The 16,298-nt window shown below is 41.3% G+C and overlaps 1 protein-coding gene across 1 annotated transcript; it reads right to left on the reverse strand.

Moving 5' to 3' along the window:
- Positions 1-438: 438 nt before the first annotated feature.
- On the reverse strand, positions 439-8,164 carry LOC146711021 (adenylosuccinate lyase-like). Its single transcript, XM_085453696.1, has 12 exons — positions 7,907-8,164; positions 6,097-6,300; positions 5,965-6,009; positions 5,569-5,648; positions 5,286-5,457; positions 5,141-5,187; positions 4,939-5,029; positions 3,970-4,039; positions 3,752-3,890; positions 1,488-1,668; positions 997-1,173; positions 439-850 (listed from the first exon to the last, which is right to left on the reverse strand). The coding sequence occupies exons 1-12, from the start codon at positions 8,024-8,026 to the stop codon at positions 764-766; spliced, it is 1,413 nt and encodes a 470-aa protein (XP_085309822.1). The 5' UTR covers positions 8,027-8,164; the 3' UTR covers positions 439-763.
- Positions 8,165-16,298: the final 8,134 nt, after the last annotated feature.

The raw sequence follows: 16,298 nt of genomic DNA on the forward strand, positions 1-16,298 counted from the left end.
AATGTTGTGTATTTACAGTTCTGGAGGTCAGGCTCACTGAATTGGAGACCCAGCTCCACACCCTGGAAAATCCTTTCCAGACCCCTGCAGAGAAAAAGCTTTGCTACCATTAGCGCTGACCCAAGCATATAAGAATAATGAAAAATCTGTGCTTATCAGTTGCATTTATCTAATATTAAAAAACCTCATGAAAATTTTTCGAATTTTCAGTGTATTGCTGTATAGGGAACACATGGGGTTCCTTATGATTTTTTTCTTGATATTATTTTGATAAAATGCAACTCTGGAACTGCCGAGTGTTTCCTGACTTATACACCATTTCTTTTTACTGTGCGCTAACAGTCTATTAAGACCAGGGGACTTGATAGGGCTATTTAAAGGTCGCAGAATTTACTTCAGAATATTTGCAAAATGTGCCACTCAAAGTGTTCCCCATGTCAGTGGGAGTAATGCTGGTCTCATGGCCCGTCTGTGTAAACTTCAAAGATAAAAACAAAAACACACAGTGGCTGCAGTGGACATTTTACTGTTTTTATCAGTCTCGCTTCATCTCATCTGTTATAACTTCACTCTCCACCGCGGCTGGTTGACCAACAACAGTACAAGCAAGAGCGGCCCACACGCTGGTTGTACCACACACTTTGTGCACTGCCTCCATCTGACAACAGAGCTCGCTCCAGGCAGACAGACGGTCAGTCCCTAGAGTGGAGTGGACAGCAAACTCTGCTCGACCATAAAACCAGCTCAAGACATCACTGATGTTTTAAAGCACAAGCTCAACCTTGACATCCATATTGGCCTTATACGGCTCCAGTAGGGGGCGTACTTCTTCAGCCAGGAACGTTTTCACCTGAAGAAGAGGAGCAGGAACAAGAAAACAAACTATCATCAAGGGGGGGGCAACAGACACAGCTGCAGTAATAGGGGAGCTGCAGCTTGGCTGTAAACATTCATCTGTTGTCAGACTGAACAAAAATAAGGCTGTTCATGCTGTACCTGCTGTGGAGCACGCCCAATAAAGGTCTTGGGGTCCAGCAAAGCATCCAGCTGCCCTAGAATGGGTGCAAAGTAGGGGTCTCGCTGGATTCTGGCCAGCAGGTCATTGTCTCCACCTTCCTGTTTAACCACAGCTGCTGCCTCTTGGGAGAGAACACGGATTTTCTCGTGACACTCCTGAAGGAGACACAGGAAAAAACAGAAACATTAAGGTGGAGCTGACTTTAACAGCCATGTTGTTGGGTCTCCATGTCAGGTCTGGTTATTGGTAATCAGCTTCTTCATTTAAATGGTCAAAACACTGGTTACTAGTCAGTAAGATGATCTCACTTCAGTCATCTGTTTTTCTGGTTACCACTGGCATCTTCTGCCCAGTAAACCATCTCTCCTGATCAAGCAAAAATGCATTCATCCAGTTATGTTCAAAACTATTATTAATGTGTCCATTCTGACTCACAGAGGAGAATTCCTCACAGGGCATTTTCTCCTACCTGTCTGTTGCCTCCTGCCTTCACTATCGCCATAATATTGTTCTCTGTGGCCATGAAGGGCAGCTTGTGGCAGATGTCTCTCTCAATGACTTTGGGGTAGACCACAAGACCCTCTGTGATGTTCTGCAGCGTGCTGAGGATGATGTCTGCTGTCAGGAAGGACTCGGGCAGGGAGATCCTCCTGCACAGGAGCAAGGCAGAGAAGAGAGGAAAGAAACCATCAGTAATCACAAGTAACAGCTTTTTACTCAACCACTGAATCCTGGGTAACAATGTGCAATGCATTGTAGGATGTGTAGTTCTTTAACCATTAACGCAATTATGTACATAGTCTTTTACTCTTGATTTCTTTTCTCCCCCCCTCAGTTTTCCCTTTATGGCCACAATTCCTCTTAGCTGTTTGACTTGGTTCAAGGCCTCAAACTCTCATGGATTTCCTTAAGTGTCAGTGGGAAAATGAAGGAGAAATCCCCTTTTAAAAACAGTGGGCAGTCACTGTGGCACTCCACGTGGGCTACTCACTCCTAATTGCAGGGTTCATATGCATTTTTCAGGGTCAAATATATATATATATCTATCTATATCCTAGTAAGCTGTAGTACATTTTCCTTTGGGAAGGTACCATCTGTGCAGTCTGCAATTTTGGTGAAGAAAGATGTTGAATCTATTTAATATTTCTTGAAAAATAATTGATTTCTGTGAAAAAAAAATTTCCACACTGCATCAAATTAAGGTTGATTACGTCGATTAAGCATCATGAGGTGGAGCGTGAGGGGTGGTTCCCTATTTTTTATTTATTTTTGTTGTTGCTGGGAGTTGGAACCCTATTAGTTAGGTTGCTTAATATTTACGCTAAGTACTCTGTAAAATACCAGAATAGGGAGGATGGTGTAGGTTTAAGTTTATTAGATTGATCAGTATTGCTGAACTATGAAATTTTTTTTTTTTTTTTTTTTGCATACAGGTATAACAGAATAGCTTTAGTGTAGTTGTTGTTGTTTTAAACTTGAGTATGAACTTATACAAAATGCAGCAAGATATTTAAAAAACAGTTTTGTTGATTAAAAAAAAAAAACAAAAAACACTATATCGGATTCATATCGGTATCAGCAGATATCCAAATTTATGATATTGGTATCGGACATAAAAAAGTGGTATCGTGCCATCTCTACTAATAACATGCACAGTAAGACAGTCATGGGAACAGCACTGACTGGGAGACGCTTTGAACATAATGAATTGTTCATCTCCCTTTAATAAACAGGCAGCCTTAGAGTATGAAATATTCATATATTAAAACATATTTGTCTGTTGTCTCAGTGGCTGATAGTGCCCCACAGACCTCAGTCTGAGCTTGAAGCCATTTATCATTTTCAAGTTGTTTAATGTGTAGGTGTTCACAATAAACCGATTAAATGAAAGCCAGGGAACTTCAGTAGCACAAAAAAGTGGCCATTCTTTGTGCCCATATGGATCAGTGCCTCTTATTATCATCATTTCCTTAAGCTGGCTAGTTAAGTATCAGGCTAATGTTTAAAGCTTTCACTTGAGTGAAGTAACTCACATTACTGCTACTGCCAAGTAATGTTAGCTAAGTTTACAGCATATTCCATAAATCACAATGCCATAACTAACTACTGTAATAGCGCTGCCATACTGCATTACACTCAATGCATTTCAATCATTTCTCCAGAAAATTTGATAGCTAGCAAAATAATAATAGTTTTAAAAATTGGCATGTGTCATGTATACATTCTTGAAAATTATTAACTAGGACTCTCCTGTCATGTGTCTCAAGAGCGCAAACTCCGCCATTGTCGTTTTCCATCAAACGATCATTAAAACACCAACATGTTAGTGCACTCATCCCTGACTGTGCGGGGCAGAGTCAGACATTAGAAACGGACTGACATGCAGAGGTGCACGGCAGCCCGGGCGGAGAAATGTTGCTTTTACACTTTGCAACTCATTTAATTTCTCTATCTGATAAGAAAACTATTCAGAGTTATTTGTGGTGAGTGAAATACAGTTTCAAGAACGTTTAAGCTCCACATCTGAAGTTCAAGCACTTTTCAAACCTTGAAAAGACAATATTAAAATTCAAGCATTTAAGGATTTCAAGCACCTGTACAAACCCTGTAATTGGGAATCATTGTTCACTACTATTTATTGTACGCTTCCACACTGATGTGATATCTACTTCACAGAGGAGAACTGCATCATACCAAATTCACAGCAGTGCAAGTGTGTCTGTGTGGGCTGACCTGTTGGCGCTGTCATCCAGTGTCCTCTCCAGCCACTGGCCCGAGGCAGTCTGCAGGGGGTCGGCCATCAATGCAATCAGATGTTGGGCCAAGCTACAGGAGCGTTCTGCATGCATCTTGTAGGGCATAGCACTGGAACCTGGAAGAGGAGCAGGCAAAGCTTTAGGCTGAGGCACAGTTTAACAGGTGAAAAAGTGCTTTTGAATGAGCGAACGTACCAATCTGCTCCTTCTCAAAAGGTTCCTCGATCTCTTTTAGGTTGGCCAGCAGGCAGATGTCTGTGCAGATCTACAGCAGATGACAGCAAAAAGTTTAGACTCAGGTAGGGCTGCACGATTTTGCATAAAATTATAATCACGATTTTTTGGCTTGGAATTGAGATCACGATTCTCTCACAATTTTCTTTTCCAGTATAAATATTTATTGCACTTTTTAACTGCACATCAACTTCATAACAGTTGAGACTGAACATAAAAACAATAAATAAACATCAAAACAACAAATGTCTCACGTTTTGTTGTTGCTGCAAACTGTTGTACTGCTTGAAATTCCGTCTCCACCGTTGCGTGTACAGAGCAGGTAGTGCAACAATAGAAAAATAGTTGCGGGACGGCACTGTGTAGCGTTTGTCTAGGGTGTTGATCATTTTCCTAAATCCCTCGTTTTGCACAGTGTTGATGGAGCCATATCTTTGGTCAGGTGATAAGTGATAGCCTCCGTAATTTCTTTGTGCCTGCGGGAGTTCGACGTGTATAGGGAAGCGCTGTATAAGGTTCTCGCTATTGATGTTTGGGTGGTTGACCGGGACGGATTTTCTCCTGTCACTTTCTCGTCATCCCTGACGTGCACTCCGTTGTTTCCCTGCTAATTTTAGCATCACACGGCACAGCTTCTGTATCATGTGGTATAAGGCTCCGCCCTTGTCATTTGTTGAGCAGGAAGAGTGAGCGCTTGTTTTCATGCAGATTACGTCCCGGATCAAAATGCGATACAATCGTCGTCTTTTTTTTTTTTCCTTTTTAAATCGTTGTCATTTGGAAATGAGATCGCACATAAGTATGAATCAAGATCGCGATTTTCTAACGATTAATCGTGCAGCCCTAGACTCAGTTACATCAGCTTTTTGAAAAGCTTGAGCTCAAGGCCCAAGTTTCTTTAACCACCACTAAATGGAGACATTTCCTCACCTTGTGCGCAGAAGCTCCCAACCTAGTGAGGGTGGACAGGCAGTCTACGTCCACTTTGCGACTGTACGTCTGTCCAGTCACCAGGTAGGCTCTGGATAAGAATGGAACAAATGAGTTATAGCCTGTGTTTCAAACTGTTCCTGCTTGGACCATGTTATAAAAACATGTCAGTCAACATTGGAGACAGGAGTTTGATACTCACTTCTTAAAGCCAGCCATCTCTGTCACCATCTTGTCAAGCTCTTCCACCTGGTGGCACAAAAGGAAAACTGACATTAAAAAGTCATCACAATACGGTGCTGTGGGACTTCAGAAATCACCCACGTGGTTCTTATGGTTGTTTATACCTTGTCATGGTCCCCTTGAAAGAGCTGCAGGAAGCTGGCCTGGGTGCCTGTGGTCCCCTTGACTCCACGGAAACGTAGATCATCGCGGGCTCGCTCCAGGTTCCTCACATCCATCACCAAATCCTGCAGCCACAGACACGCTCGCTTCCCCACTGTGGTCAACTGGGCAGGCCTGTACAGAGAGCAGGAGAGGGGCACAGTGGGTGTGTTTGACATCAAAGTTAGACCGCTCCATCAGTCTGATGAAGGCCTATGAAAACACTGCAGCTGCAGTCGGACTCACTGGAAGTGTGTAAAGCCGAGCGTGGGGAGGTCGGCGTATTCCTCTGCAAAGTTTGCCAGCCGGTCGATGACTCTGGCCAGCTGCAGGAAAAACAAGCCTTTAATGATGCAAATCAGGGTGTCAAACTTATTTTACATCGTGGGCTACAAACAGCCAGCTTTGATCTTTAGCTCCCAGAAGCAGTGAAGATGCATAATAAATGTGACCAATATGTTGGATAGCCTGTCCTGTAATCTTTAAATATATTTTTTCATGAATTCAATTCAATGAAAATGCCCTGTTTTTTTTAATGGACTCACTGTAAAAACCAAAAAACTAGCTGACAAGCTTGTTTGATATTAATATATTCATTTGCACTGTTTTCATAGAATTTCTGGACAAACAGGTGAGTCTCACCTTAGGCAAGAGGATGTTGAAGCCATCACGCAAGGCAATGAGATCCTGAAGAAGAGAAATGACAAACATGAGAAGCTTTAAAGAGTCAAAACTCATCACTGCTGGGTTTATTTATGCAATAGTCCTACTTACAGTATTGTCTCCCACATAGCATGACGTAGCTCCGAGGTGGATGATGGGAGCAGCTGTGGGGCAGCAGTGTGCAAAGGTGTGGACGTGCGCCATGACATCGTGCCTCAGCTTTCGCTCTTCTTCAGCCGCCATGGCAAAGTCAATGTCCTCTGCATGGCTCTCCATCTCTGCAATCTGAGCATCAGTGATGGGCAGACCCAGAGCCTGAGGAGGAGAACATTGAACACAGAGACATGATGACAAACAGGAAGAGTTCCTACAAGCAACTCGCAAAGTTTAGAGCTGGCAAAACAAAAGTGCTTGTAGTTACAGAATGAATTCTGAACCATTTCCTGCAGGGTTTCATTCATTTTCAGAGTTTACTTATAAGCTGCTTACAACTTTTTATGTGGAGCTTTTTGACTCTTGATAATACAGTTCTTTACTTTTAAGATATTTATCAACAGTTACAAATGCAAATACGTTTTTATGTAAATACATGTTTTATTATAAATACACATATTTGCAGTATTGGCTCTTCTGTTGATGGAAAGGATGTTTGGGTAAAAGTCAGTGACTTGCATTGCTAAGCTGATAGCAAACAGCCTGCTGTTCATTAGTCAGTAGTCTGTCTATTAGCATCTCTTTTCTCCAGTTTTCAGAATCAGAATACTTTATTGATCCCTGGGGGAAATTATTTTGATCATCATGTGCTGTCCTCATGAGGAGGCACAGGCGCTCAATATGCTGATTAGACTGGACTGTATTCTGTTGGGACACCGTAGTCACGTGATTCCTACAGCAGTACAGAAAGGTTCCAGATAATAAAGTACCTCTGTCCAGTCAAAGGGGTCATAGGTCAGACTGGTCAAATAAAACCTCAGTAGAAAAGAGAGCACAAACACAACAGCATTTAGCCAGAGTAACTGTTACCAATTTTCCCACTTGAAGAGCTTTTCGTTCACAGGAACATTCGCTGTCGAGAGAGCAGCAGCTGTTCAAATGATTCAGAACATGTACGCATGCGTGTTGAAGCTCACGTGGCTCTGCGATAGAAAATACGAACTGCAGATTTTCAATTTTAGAATCTCATAATAATGTTGACGGGTATTTTTGAAAACAGATTTTCCGTTTTCAAAAAAAATAATCCCGTCCACACGTAAACGCAAAAATGAAGGAAAACGCTGCTAGGAACATGCCAAAGCAACAGTTGGCGATATATTCCTACCGCGTAGAAATGTTGGCCAATCAGAAGTCTAGAAGTAAACAAAGATGGGGCATAGAAGCAGAACCGAGTCCTATGTGTAGAGGGGCAGTAACTGTGTATATTTAAGCATTTAGACACTGCAGAGAGTACAATTAACAGTAACAGGATTGTTGAAATTCATTTTCCCGAAATAACGTGGCGCACAGTGTGACGTCAAAAATGGCGCACACTTTGATGTTGCATTTTCTCCCGTTTTCTTCATCCACACCTAAATGCAAAAACGGAGTTTTTGAAAATATCCACCCTGGCAGGCGTTTAAAAAAAAAAAATCTCCGTTTTCAGTGACCGAAAACGCCGTTTACGTGTGGACAAAAGGTGCAAATAGAAAAATCTGCATTTTCAAAAATACCCGGGTACGTGTGGACGTAGCCAAATGTTCATTTAAAATATGACCTATGACCTCCAGACAAAGACGGTAACAGTCTGCTCAGTCAGCACCGGGTAGCATCCACACGACTCGTAAGACCTCCTTATAACTATGTTTAGAGCAGGAAACTTGATAGGGCTCTGTAAAGGTCGCGGACTTCTTTCATAAGCTTGTATCAGCAGATCATTATATCAAACCTTTTCCGCTTTGGCGAGGAAAATCCACAGCTTCCTCCAGGTGATGAACTTCTTTTTGTCGCTGAAGTTGTAGTGCATTTCTTCGCTGGCGTAGCTGGACAGCTCTCCGGCTCCGGCCATGGTTGCTAGAAAAGTGAACACTGCGGGGTAGCGACAGGATATTAAGTAGTGATGTGCGGATCGATCCTGAAATATCGATTCCTCCGATACCAATCATTTATGTTCTGGAATCAATTCTCACATTAAAATATCGATATTTTAGTAATTTACAGTAAATTTGTAGTTTATCATTAACAGGAACACAGTGGAAAGAAACTATAACATTCGGATTGTCTACATTCAAAGGAACTACTTTCTCTTCCGCCTTTCATAGTCATGTGCGAAATACGGCTGTATAAATGCACATCACTAGCGCGCACTCACAACAATGGTAAATCTAGTGTTAAGGGTAAGATCTCCCATTTGTTTAATTTCAGATTTAACCCCAGGGGCGATTCTAGGATCAGAGCTTTGGGGGTGCTGAGCACCCAGAGAGCTGCCCATCCAGGCAAGGTAAACTTTACTCGTCATGATGAGACTTCTTCCCTGTCTCTGTTAGTCCCTGCATCCTTAAATGTCTCCCGTTCTCCCGAGTTCCCTCTGACTGTCTCCTTGGTGCATTTAAACCCCTGTTCCTCCCTGTCCTCATCGTCTGTTGTCTTCATCTCCATTATCAGTCATCATAATTTTACCCTCTCTGTGCAAGTCTGCAAATTTCTTTATTAAATCATAAGATTCTTAAATTCATCAAGTCTCTCTGTGCCTGGGTCCTCGTCACAAAACATGGCATCACTGTTTTGTACATTTTAACACAATTTAATCCCCACATTTGGGAAAGAAAAGCAAAACACTTTTTTGAAAAGTCTGTAACAAAACCATCAAATCTGATAAAGGTTATTTAAATGCTGCTAAAGACTACTACTGCAAAAGAAGAATGGATTGGAATTTAAAAAAAAATACATATCCCAACCTTAATTATTGTGGGAGAATAATGAATGATGCTCATAGTGAGTAAAAAGTAAACAGAGTGCATTTTTTGGACAGAGATTCACTTTTAAAGTGAATGTATAATATAATGCAGATACATAAAAAATACACTCCAAAAATAGAAGAGTCCTTGAAATGTACAAAATATTATTAAAAAATTAGAAAAATTGAGACACCTTGGCCTCTGGTACAATGTATACAATGTATGAAAAGATCTTTACTGCAGATACTACTATGGCTCTCCAGATTTTTTTCTTTTATTTTAACCTATGTCGCCTCACCTTGAGGTTGGCAAATCTATCACATTTTGGTGGTCAAGTCTCTCAAGCATCTCTTTCTCAACTGACATCACAGCCAGGTGCTGGAGACTGCTTTGACCCATGGTCCTTCTCAGCCAGGTATGGAGCTGACTCAAGACACTAAATGACCTCTCACAGCTACAGCTGCTAACTGGTTTTGTTAGGGCAACCTGAATAACAGTTTTCAGTGTGGGGAAGATCTGATTATCCAGAAGATTGTACAATGTTAGCATATCTGGAATGGCACCAGCCTCACTCTTGAGCTTCAAAAGGTTTTTGGCAACCGTGACTTCCTCTGACTGAAGCTCAATATGGTAATGCAGTGCCAGGGCTGACAACCCAGTTTGTTTTGCAGATTCTGTATAGCAGCTTTAATATAGGGAGAACACAACTTCCAGATTGCATGAGTAAAATTAGTTGTTGTTTTTTTTCTTTGCCAGTTTAACAGTTTCTGTTTTGCCTGTTACTACTCCCTGTCTGTTTTCTTACCTGGTTTTTCCTGACCTTGTATATTCCCCTCTTTCCTCTCTCTTTCTTTGGACTGACAATCATACACAAATAGATTGTATTCAATTGGATTAGAAAATACTATTAAGATCACTAATAAAAAAGTCCTCTCTCAGTGTACTTTCAACCAAAAGGCAAATAACCAAACCACATGTACATCTAATAAAGGATATAAATATTGAATCAACATTATCCTTTATTCACGAATCATTTGATCTTACACTTTTACCTAAATGTGGCTCCTTTTTTTTTTGAAAAAACTTCCTCATATCCATTATGAATCTGGGTGTCTCTCTGTACACACACACACACACACACACACACACACACACACACACACACACACACCAGGAGTTATAAGGTTAATGGGCATCCAGCCAGTTAGCAGTTAGTACCTTGGGTTCAATATCGGCACATACACATAGGACAAATTAACCAGTTTCTCTCATTCCATTTCAAACAGGACAGTGGTAACAACAGCAGGCTACAGACAGTGTTAAGTTTCAGACTTTAAATAGGCTATATACATTTCAATGGGAGCAACAGGACGGTCAAATGTCGCTGATTTCACTACAGAGCAGGACGGATTGTAGGGTAGCAAACATAGTCGTTTTCAACACAGCAGGTTACCTGGGTGTAATGTTTTTCAGCTAAAAAGAAACATGGCCTGACTCCTACCTAACTATATAAAGAGTAACTGAAGGTTAAATGCAGTTAATATGTCCTGTGTTAAGGCAGGTGCTTCCACCTCCGCTTCGCTGCGTCTCAGCCACCATCTCTCTGGCAGCAACGGTGCTAGAGCCAGAGCAGGGGAGAGCCGAGCTGGAACAAACCATTTTGGGAGGGAGGAGGGGTTATCTAAACTTTTGTTGTTAAAATGTTGCATCTCAATTATGTACTGTATGCTTTTTATAATTTTAGTAGTGTGTCCCACAAACAGCAAATATTGTCAAAAAAAGTAAGAAATCTTTGGGGGTGCTTTGATTCCCAAATCCAAATCCTTTACCCAGGATAGATATCTTACCAAACTCAGCATTTTTAATCAGTATGGAAAGCATTTCTGTTGCTGCAATAAACAGCAATGGCGAGATTGGACATATTTATGATTGATGGCCTCAGCCTAGACCTTTTGACCCTACCAGAAATACTCCGGAAGTGTCTAGTCGTTTTCAGATGTGTGTAATATGTTCCATAAGCATGAGGGGAGGGGTATGGTTCCTGGGGGGATCAGAGAGGGAGGGGTTCCTGAGGCATGGGGGTGACGCAGCAGATTTCTGTTGAGTCAGTGCTGTATAGAGAGACAGAGCAGCAGTTAGTTTTCCACAGACAGCAGTCAGAATTCTGTTTCATTATTATGACAATGTGATCTTTTTTTCCACAGTAAATAACTATTTCTTTTTTCAATAGTGGCTTTATTTTGCTTTCTTATATTACAGACCCAATAAAAACCTTTAAGATTATCTGACTAGTAACGGATTGCATTCATATAGCGCTTGGTGGAGGCAGGCTACATCCTTGTATGTGTACAAAAAAGAAGCGCCGCGCACATTGTCACGGACCCGGCTCTGGAGGACTCGGGGGTCCGTGAGCAGTTTTGACCGTTGTTGTTGTTGTTATTAGTATTATTATTATTTGGTGATGTGTGTGTTTTTCTGCACAATGCTGTGTTAGTCTGTGTCCCTGTATAGGCAGGGTGTGGGTGTGTACGTGTGTATGTCTGCGGGTGAGGCTGGAGGATGGAGCACAGCCACCTGCAGGCCTGATGGGTGTGGCCCTGCGGGAGGACTGGCCACACCTGAAGTTCCTGCCACACCTGTTGGTGATCAGGCTCGTCGGGGGAGCTACTTAGGAGAGTGTTGGAGCTCCCACCGCCGCGGGATCATTGAGTTATCGTACCAAGTTAGTGTGTCAGCATATGTCAGTGCTGTATACCCGCCGAGGGTTAGTGTTGACGGCTGCTTCTACGGTTTCCCTGCAGGAGGAAGAGTGGTCCAGAAAGGCAGCACGCACGGGGTGTGCGGAAACACAACAGCGGGGAGCACGAGCACAGACGGAAGCACGCACACGGGGTTCAAGGGAGCAACGGGGAGTTATTGTGTTTACAGCTTTTCACTGTAAATAAAGAGCACTGTTTGCATCGCAGATTCTGCGTTTTGGGTCCTCCTTTCCCCACATCCCCACCGTCTGCCAGCCAGACCGTGACACACATATTCAGAAATCAGCCCCGAATGATTTTATTAAAACACCCTCGGATGAGGTAATTTTGGTTTTGTGTGCTTTTACAATAGCGGATTTATTTTGCTTTCTTATATTACAGACGCAATAAAAAACCTTTAAGATTATCCGACTAATAACGGATTGCATTTATATAGCGCTTGGTGGAGGCAAGCTACATCCTTGTATGTGTTTAAAAAAAATAATATCCCTTAGTGAAAAGAGCACCGCGCACATATTCAGAACTCGGTCCTACTTAAACCATTAAAACACCCCGGTGAGGTATTTTGGTTTTGTGCAGCCACTCCTTCTCAGACCAAAGTAAAGAGTTTTTCTTCAGTTTTTGAGCTACTTTTCCAACAGGTTTTCTCAGTAGCAGAAAACTGTCGACAGACAGAAACTCTAAAAGAAAACGGTCTTGTACATCGAGGAGGAGTCAACAACCCCTCTAATCGTTATTAGTATCTTTTTCTTTTCTTTTTTTTTTGCCTGTCCCGTTTGGTTCTTTTGCCATCAGAATTATTGTCTAAAGGCAAAGAAAGATGCCCAACGGATTTACTTTACCAAATTGACCATCCCAGCCTTGCTGTAATGGTGTATTTGTTTCACCTTTTATTGTTTATTTTATTTATTTTTCATTTTCACTTGCTAGATACGGGACAGACTTGAATGAGGAAAAGAAAAGGGAGAAAGGAAGAGGGGGAAAAAACAGTGGAGAAGAGGGACAGGGATAAAGGGCAAAAAAACAAAAACCAACTAAATAAGCAGACAACAAAAATACATATATCAATCACCTGGATCACCTGTTGAGAAAGAAAAAAGAAAACAAGCAGAAGAAAACGAGAGCAATACAATAAACAACATCACGAATATAACATGGGAAAATAACAGTAAATACTAAATATTAAACATTATTGTGCAGCACGTAAAATCGACAGCGCATGGGCTTTGGGGTAGGAGCCAAAAAGGGTGTGTGAGCACCCGTGTGTACACCTGTGAGCATGGATGCGCTTGTTTTTAAAAGGCTCCTTCATGTAATGATCTGCTAGAGCAGGGGTGTCAAACTCAAATACCGGGTTTTGCAAATACACAGTGGGCCAAAATTCAAAACTGGATCAAAGTCGCGGGCTAACATTAATATTTATTGAAAAAAAATCTTCCTCCAAATATAACAAGGAATCTTTTCTTATGGACTCAAACAAGTTTTGCTGAAAAACTGAATATGGAACAAGCAAAGCTTAATACTAAACAATATATATAACTTATATAAACGTATATATAACTTAATATTGCACACATGCAAAATCAAAATTCCAATTAAATAACACATCAGTGGAATTCATTTCTTAAATAAAAAATGTATATGCATATGTATATATGTATATATCATTTTATCATTTATCAAATTTTATCATATTCTCCCACCTGTCCTGAAAGCTCCTGTTTTCTGCATTTCTTTTTTCCCTTTTGGGATAGGTAGCATGGCAGTATTTGCATGGTTGCTATGACTATGGTCAACAGAGGAGAGGGTGCTAATGGGTCCTGTCATGACTGACGCACCACAACAACAACAGTTTTCTGGGAATTGTAGTATTAGCAGTACATGCACTGTATAATACTGGCAGGCCAGCTCTAATAGTAATTTTGTATGGCTTCGCGGGCCAAATGTAATTAGGCTGCGGGCCAAATTTGGCCCGCGGGCCAGAGTTTGACACCTATGTGCTAGAGGGTGTGGGGGAGCCACAGCCCCGTCCCCCAGGGCATGAAGCAAGTATGGATTGGTATCAGAGGAATCGATATTTCAGAATCGATCCGCACATCACTACTTCTTTCCCCCCGCCCCGCTCCTTCTTCCTCTTCCTCTGAGTAGTTGTACCAACTTACAGTTGTATTGGGGAGGGGCCAAGATGGTGACCGAGGTAGACGCTCTTCTCCGTGGCTAAGCAGGATTTTGCAGTTTTACTTCCCTTTCAGCCGTCGTTTTTTTCTCTGAATCACAAGTGAGTTATCCTACTGATCTTATTCAGTACACGTATGCGGCACTTCTAACTAATGGCTTCCTGAACCATACTTCAAAGAACTTTTTCGCGACCCTAGCCTCTTTGCAAAGCGATAGCTCAGCTAACAGCAGGAAAGCTTTGTTACCTCAGCGAGGTTTCCAACAACTCAGGGTAGCAAAAGGAAGGAAAAAGAAACACCCATGAAATTTAAAAGTCTAACCAAAGGAGCAACCAAGGAAATGGAGAGAAACACGGGTGTAGCTGGCTCCAAAACCAGCCCCAAGAATGCCGTGACTGCCGAACATGACTACAACCGCAGCAAAAGTCCTGAACTGATGCCACTGACTGACAGGAGTTATTACTCTGAAGAACAAATTTAATGGGAACGTTATGCACTCTGAAATGGACTCAGAAGGACACTATGATAGTCAACATTGATGGTACACTTCTTCTTCTTGCCAGTGTGTATGGTTTTAATTCTAAGTCTCATAATGACTTGTTATTGGATGCCCTTGAAACACGCTTTTTGTTCTGATTATCCAAATATCCTAATCTCCTGTTATTAGTTGGAGGCGATTTTAACATTGCTCCAGATCCTTCACTAGACAGATGGCCACCTAGCTCAAATAACTCTGTCCTGTTGTTTAAATACATTTATGCAAAAATTTCATTTAATAGACATTTGGAGAATTAAAAACCCTAAAGGCAGACTATTTACATGGAGTAACAAATCCAACTCTTCTAAATCCCGTATTGACTTCTGGTTAATATCTGATTGCTTAAATAGGAATAATGTTATATCCAATATAATGCCAACTCCACTCACGGACCACAAAGCGGTATCACTGAGCTGCTACTGGAAACTTAATAATTCCCTTCTAAAACATGAAAAAGTGATTGAAGATATTTTGTCATTAATCAAACGTTTCTGGGATAAAGCCCTAACCAGTCATCTCTGCTGTCAAAATTGGGAAGTCTTTAAATTTGAAGCCGGTAAATATTTAAGAGAGCATGGCTCATCTGCAGCAAAACAAAGAAAAAATGAAGAAATTAATGTAATTCCTAGGATATCTGCTCTCACTCAGATCCCACCAGAAAACCTATCTGAAGAAGATAAAACTGACTTAGCTTTGCAACAGAGTAAGTTAAATGATATCTATAAACTGAAAGCAGAGGGAGCCTTTGTGAGATCAAGGAGAAGAGGATTAGAAGAAGGTGAACAACACTCATCCTACTTTGTTAAATTAGAGAAATCTCATTCTAAACTTAGTTCTGTTCGGAGACTTAATATTGACGGTATTATAACTGATGACCCCCGAAAAGTCTCCACCTATTGCTCCAATTTTTATAAAGATTTATACAAGTCAGAGTTTGATGAGAGTGCTGGTCTGAACTTTATGGAACAAATCCCTGATGTGCGAACAGTAACAGAAGATCAGTTGAGTTTCTGTGATAGGCCGATATCTATTGGTGAAGTGCTGCCCGCTATTCAACGTCTTAAACTTAATAAATCCCCAGGAACCGATGGCTTAACCTCTGAATTTTACATTGCTTTTGCAGATCAACTGGCTCCATTTCTTCTTATGTATACATTGAAAGTCTTATAAATCAGTCTCTTCCCCCCACTTTATCACAAGGTCTGTTAACCCTAATCCCAAAGCCAAAGAAAGATCCCACTTATATTGACAATTGGAGGCCAATTTGCCTCCTTAATAATGATTATAAGATCCTAGCTCAGATCTTTGCCAAAAGACTGAAAGCTGTTTTGAATGATATTATTGATGAAACTTTCTTTATGGCTAACAGACACATATCCAACAACATTAGACTTGTTTTTGACCTAATTGATTATGCAGATTTGTGTAGGGATGATAGCTTTATCTTATTTGTAGATTTCTGCAAAGCGTTTGATACCAGTGGCGGTCCTAGCCTGTTTGGCGCCCTGGGCAAACACTCCCTCTGATTCTCATTGTTTCAGGATGACCTGCCATTATCCAATGACACATCTGCTTACCTGTATCTTTTGCTCGTTTCTCCTCCTCTTCTTTTCTCTTTTTTCTAAACTGAGCACCTGATGGCTTTGAACTTTTCTTGTCCATCTTCCATTGGTTTTAATTTTGCACTCCAGTATGAACACCCATCCCCCAACCCGAGGGTCACCACAACATAACCTAACAGACCTAGACCTTAGTTCACAGATTTGCTTTGTCTAGGGTTTATTTCTGGGGTTTTGTACAACCCAGGGTTCAAATCATGAATCCATAATGGACTTGGATTTACAACATTATGAATGAAATGTGCTCTATTTGGAAGAACCGAGGGCTCTCGCGCTCACTTTTCGCATAT

This window comes from Copadichromis virginalis, linkage group LG4 (genome assembly GCF_057382275.1).
Source record: "Copadichromis virginalis isolate Kocher_CV1m ecotype Utaka linkage group LG4, C_Virginalis_male_GT1.1, whole genome shotgun sequence".
Classification (NCBI taxonomy): Eukaryota; Metazoa; Chordata; class Actinopteri; order Cichliformes; family Cichlidae; genus Copadichromis; species Copadichromis virginalis.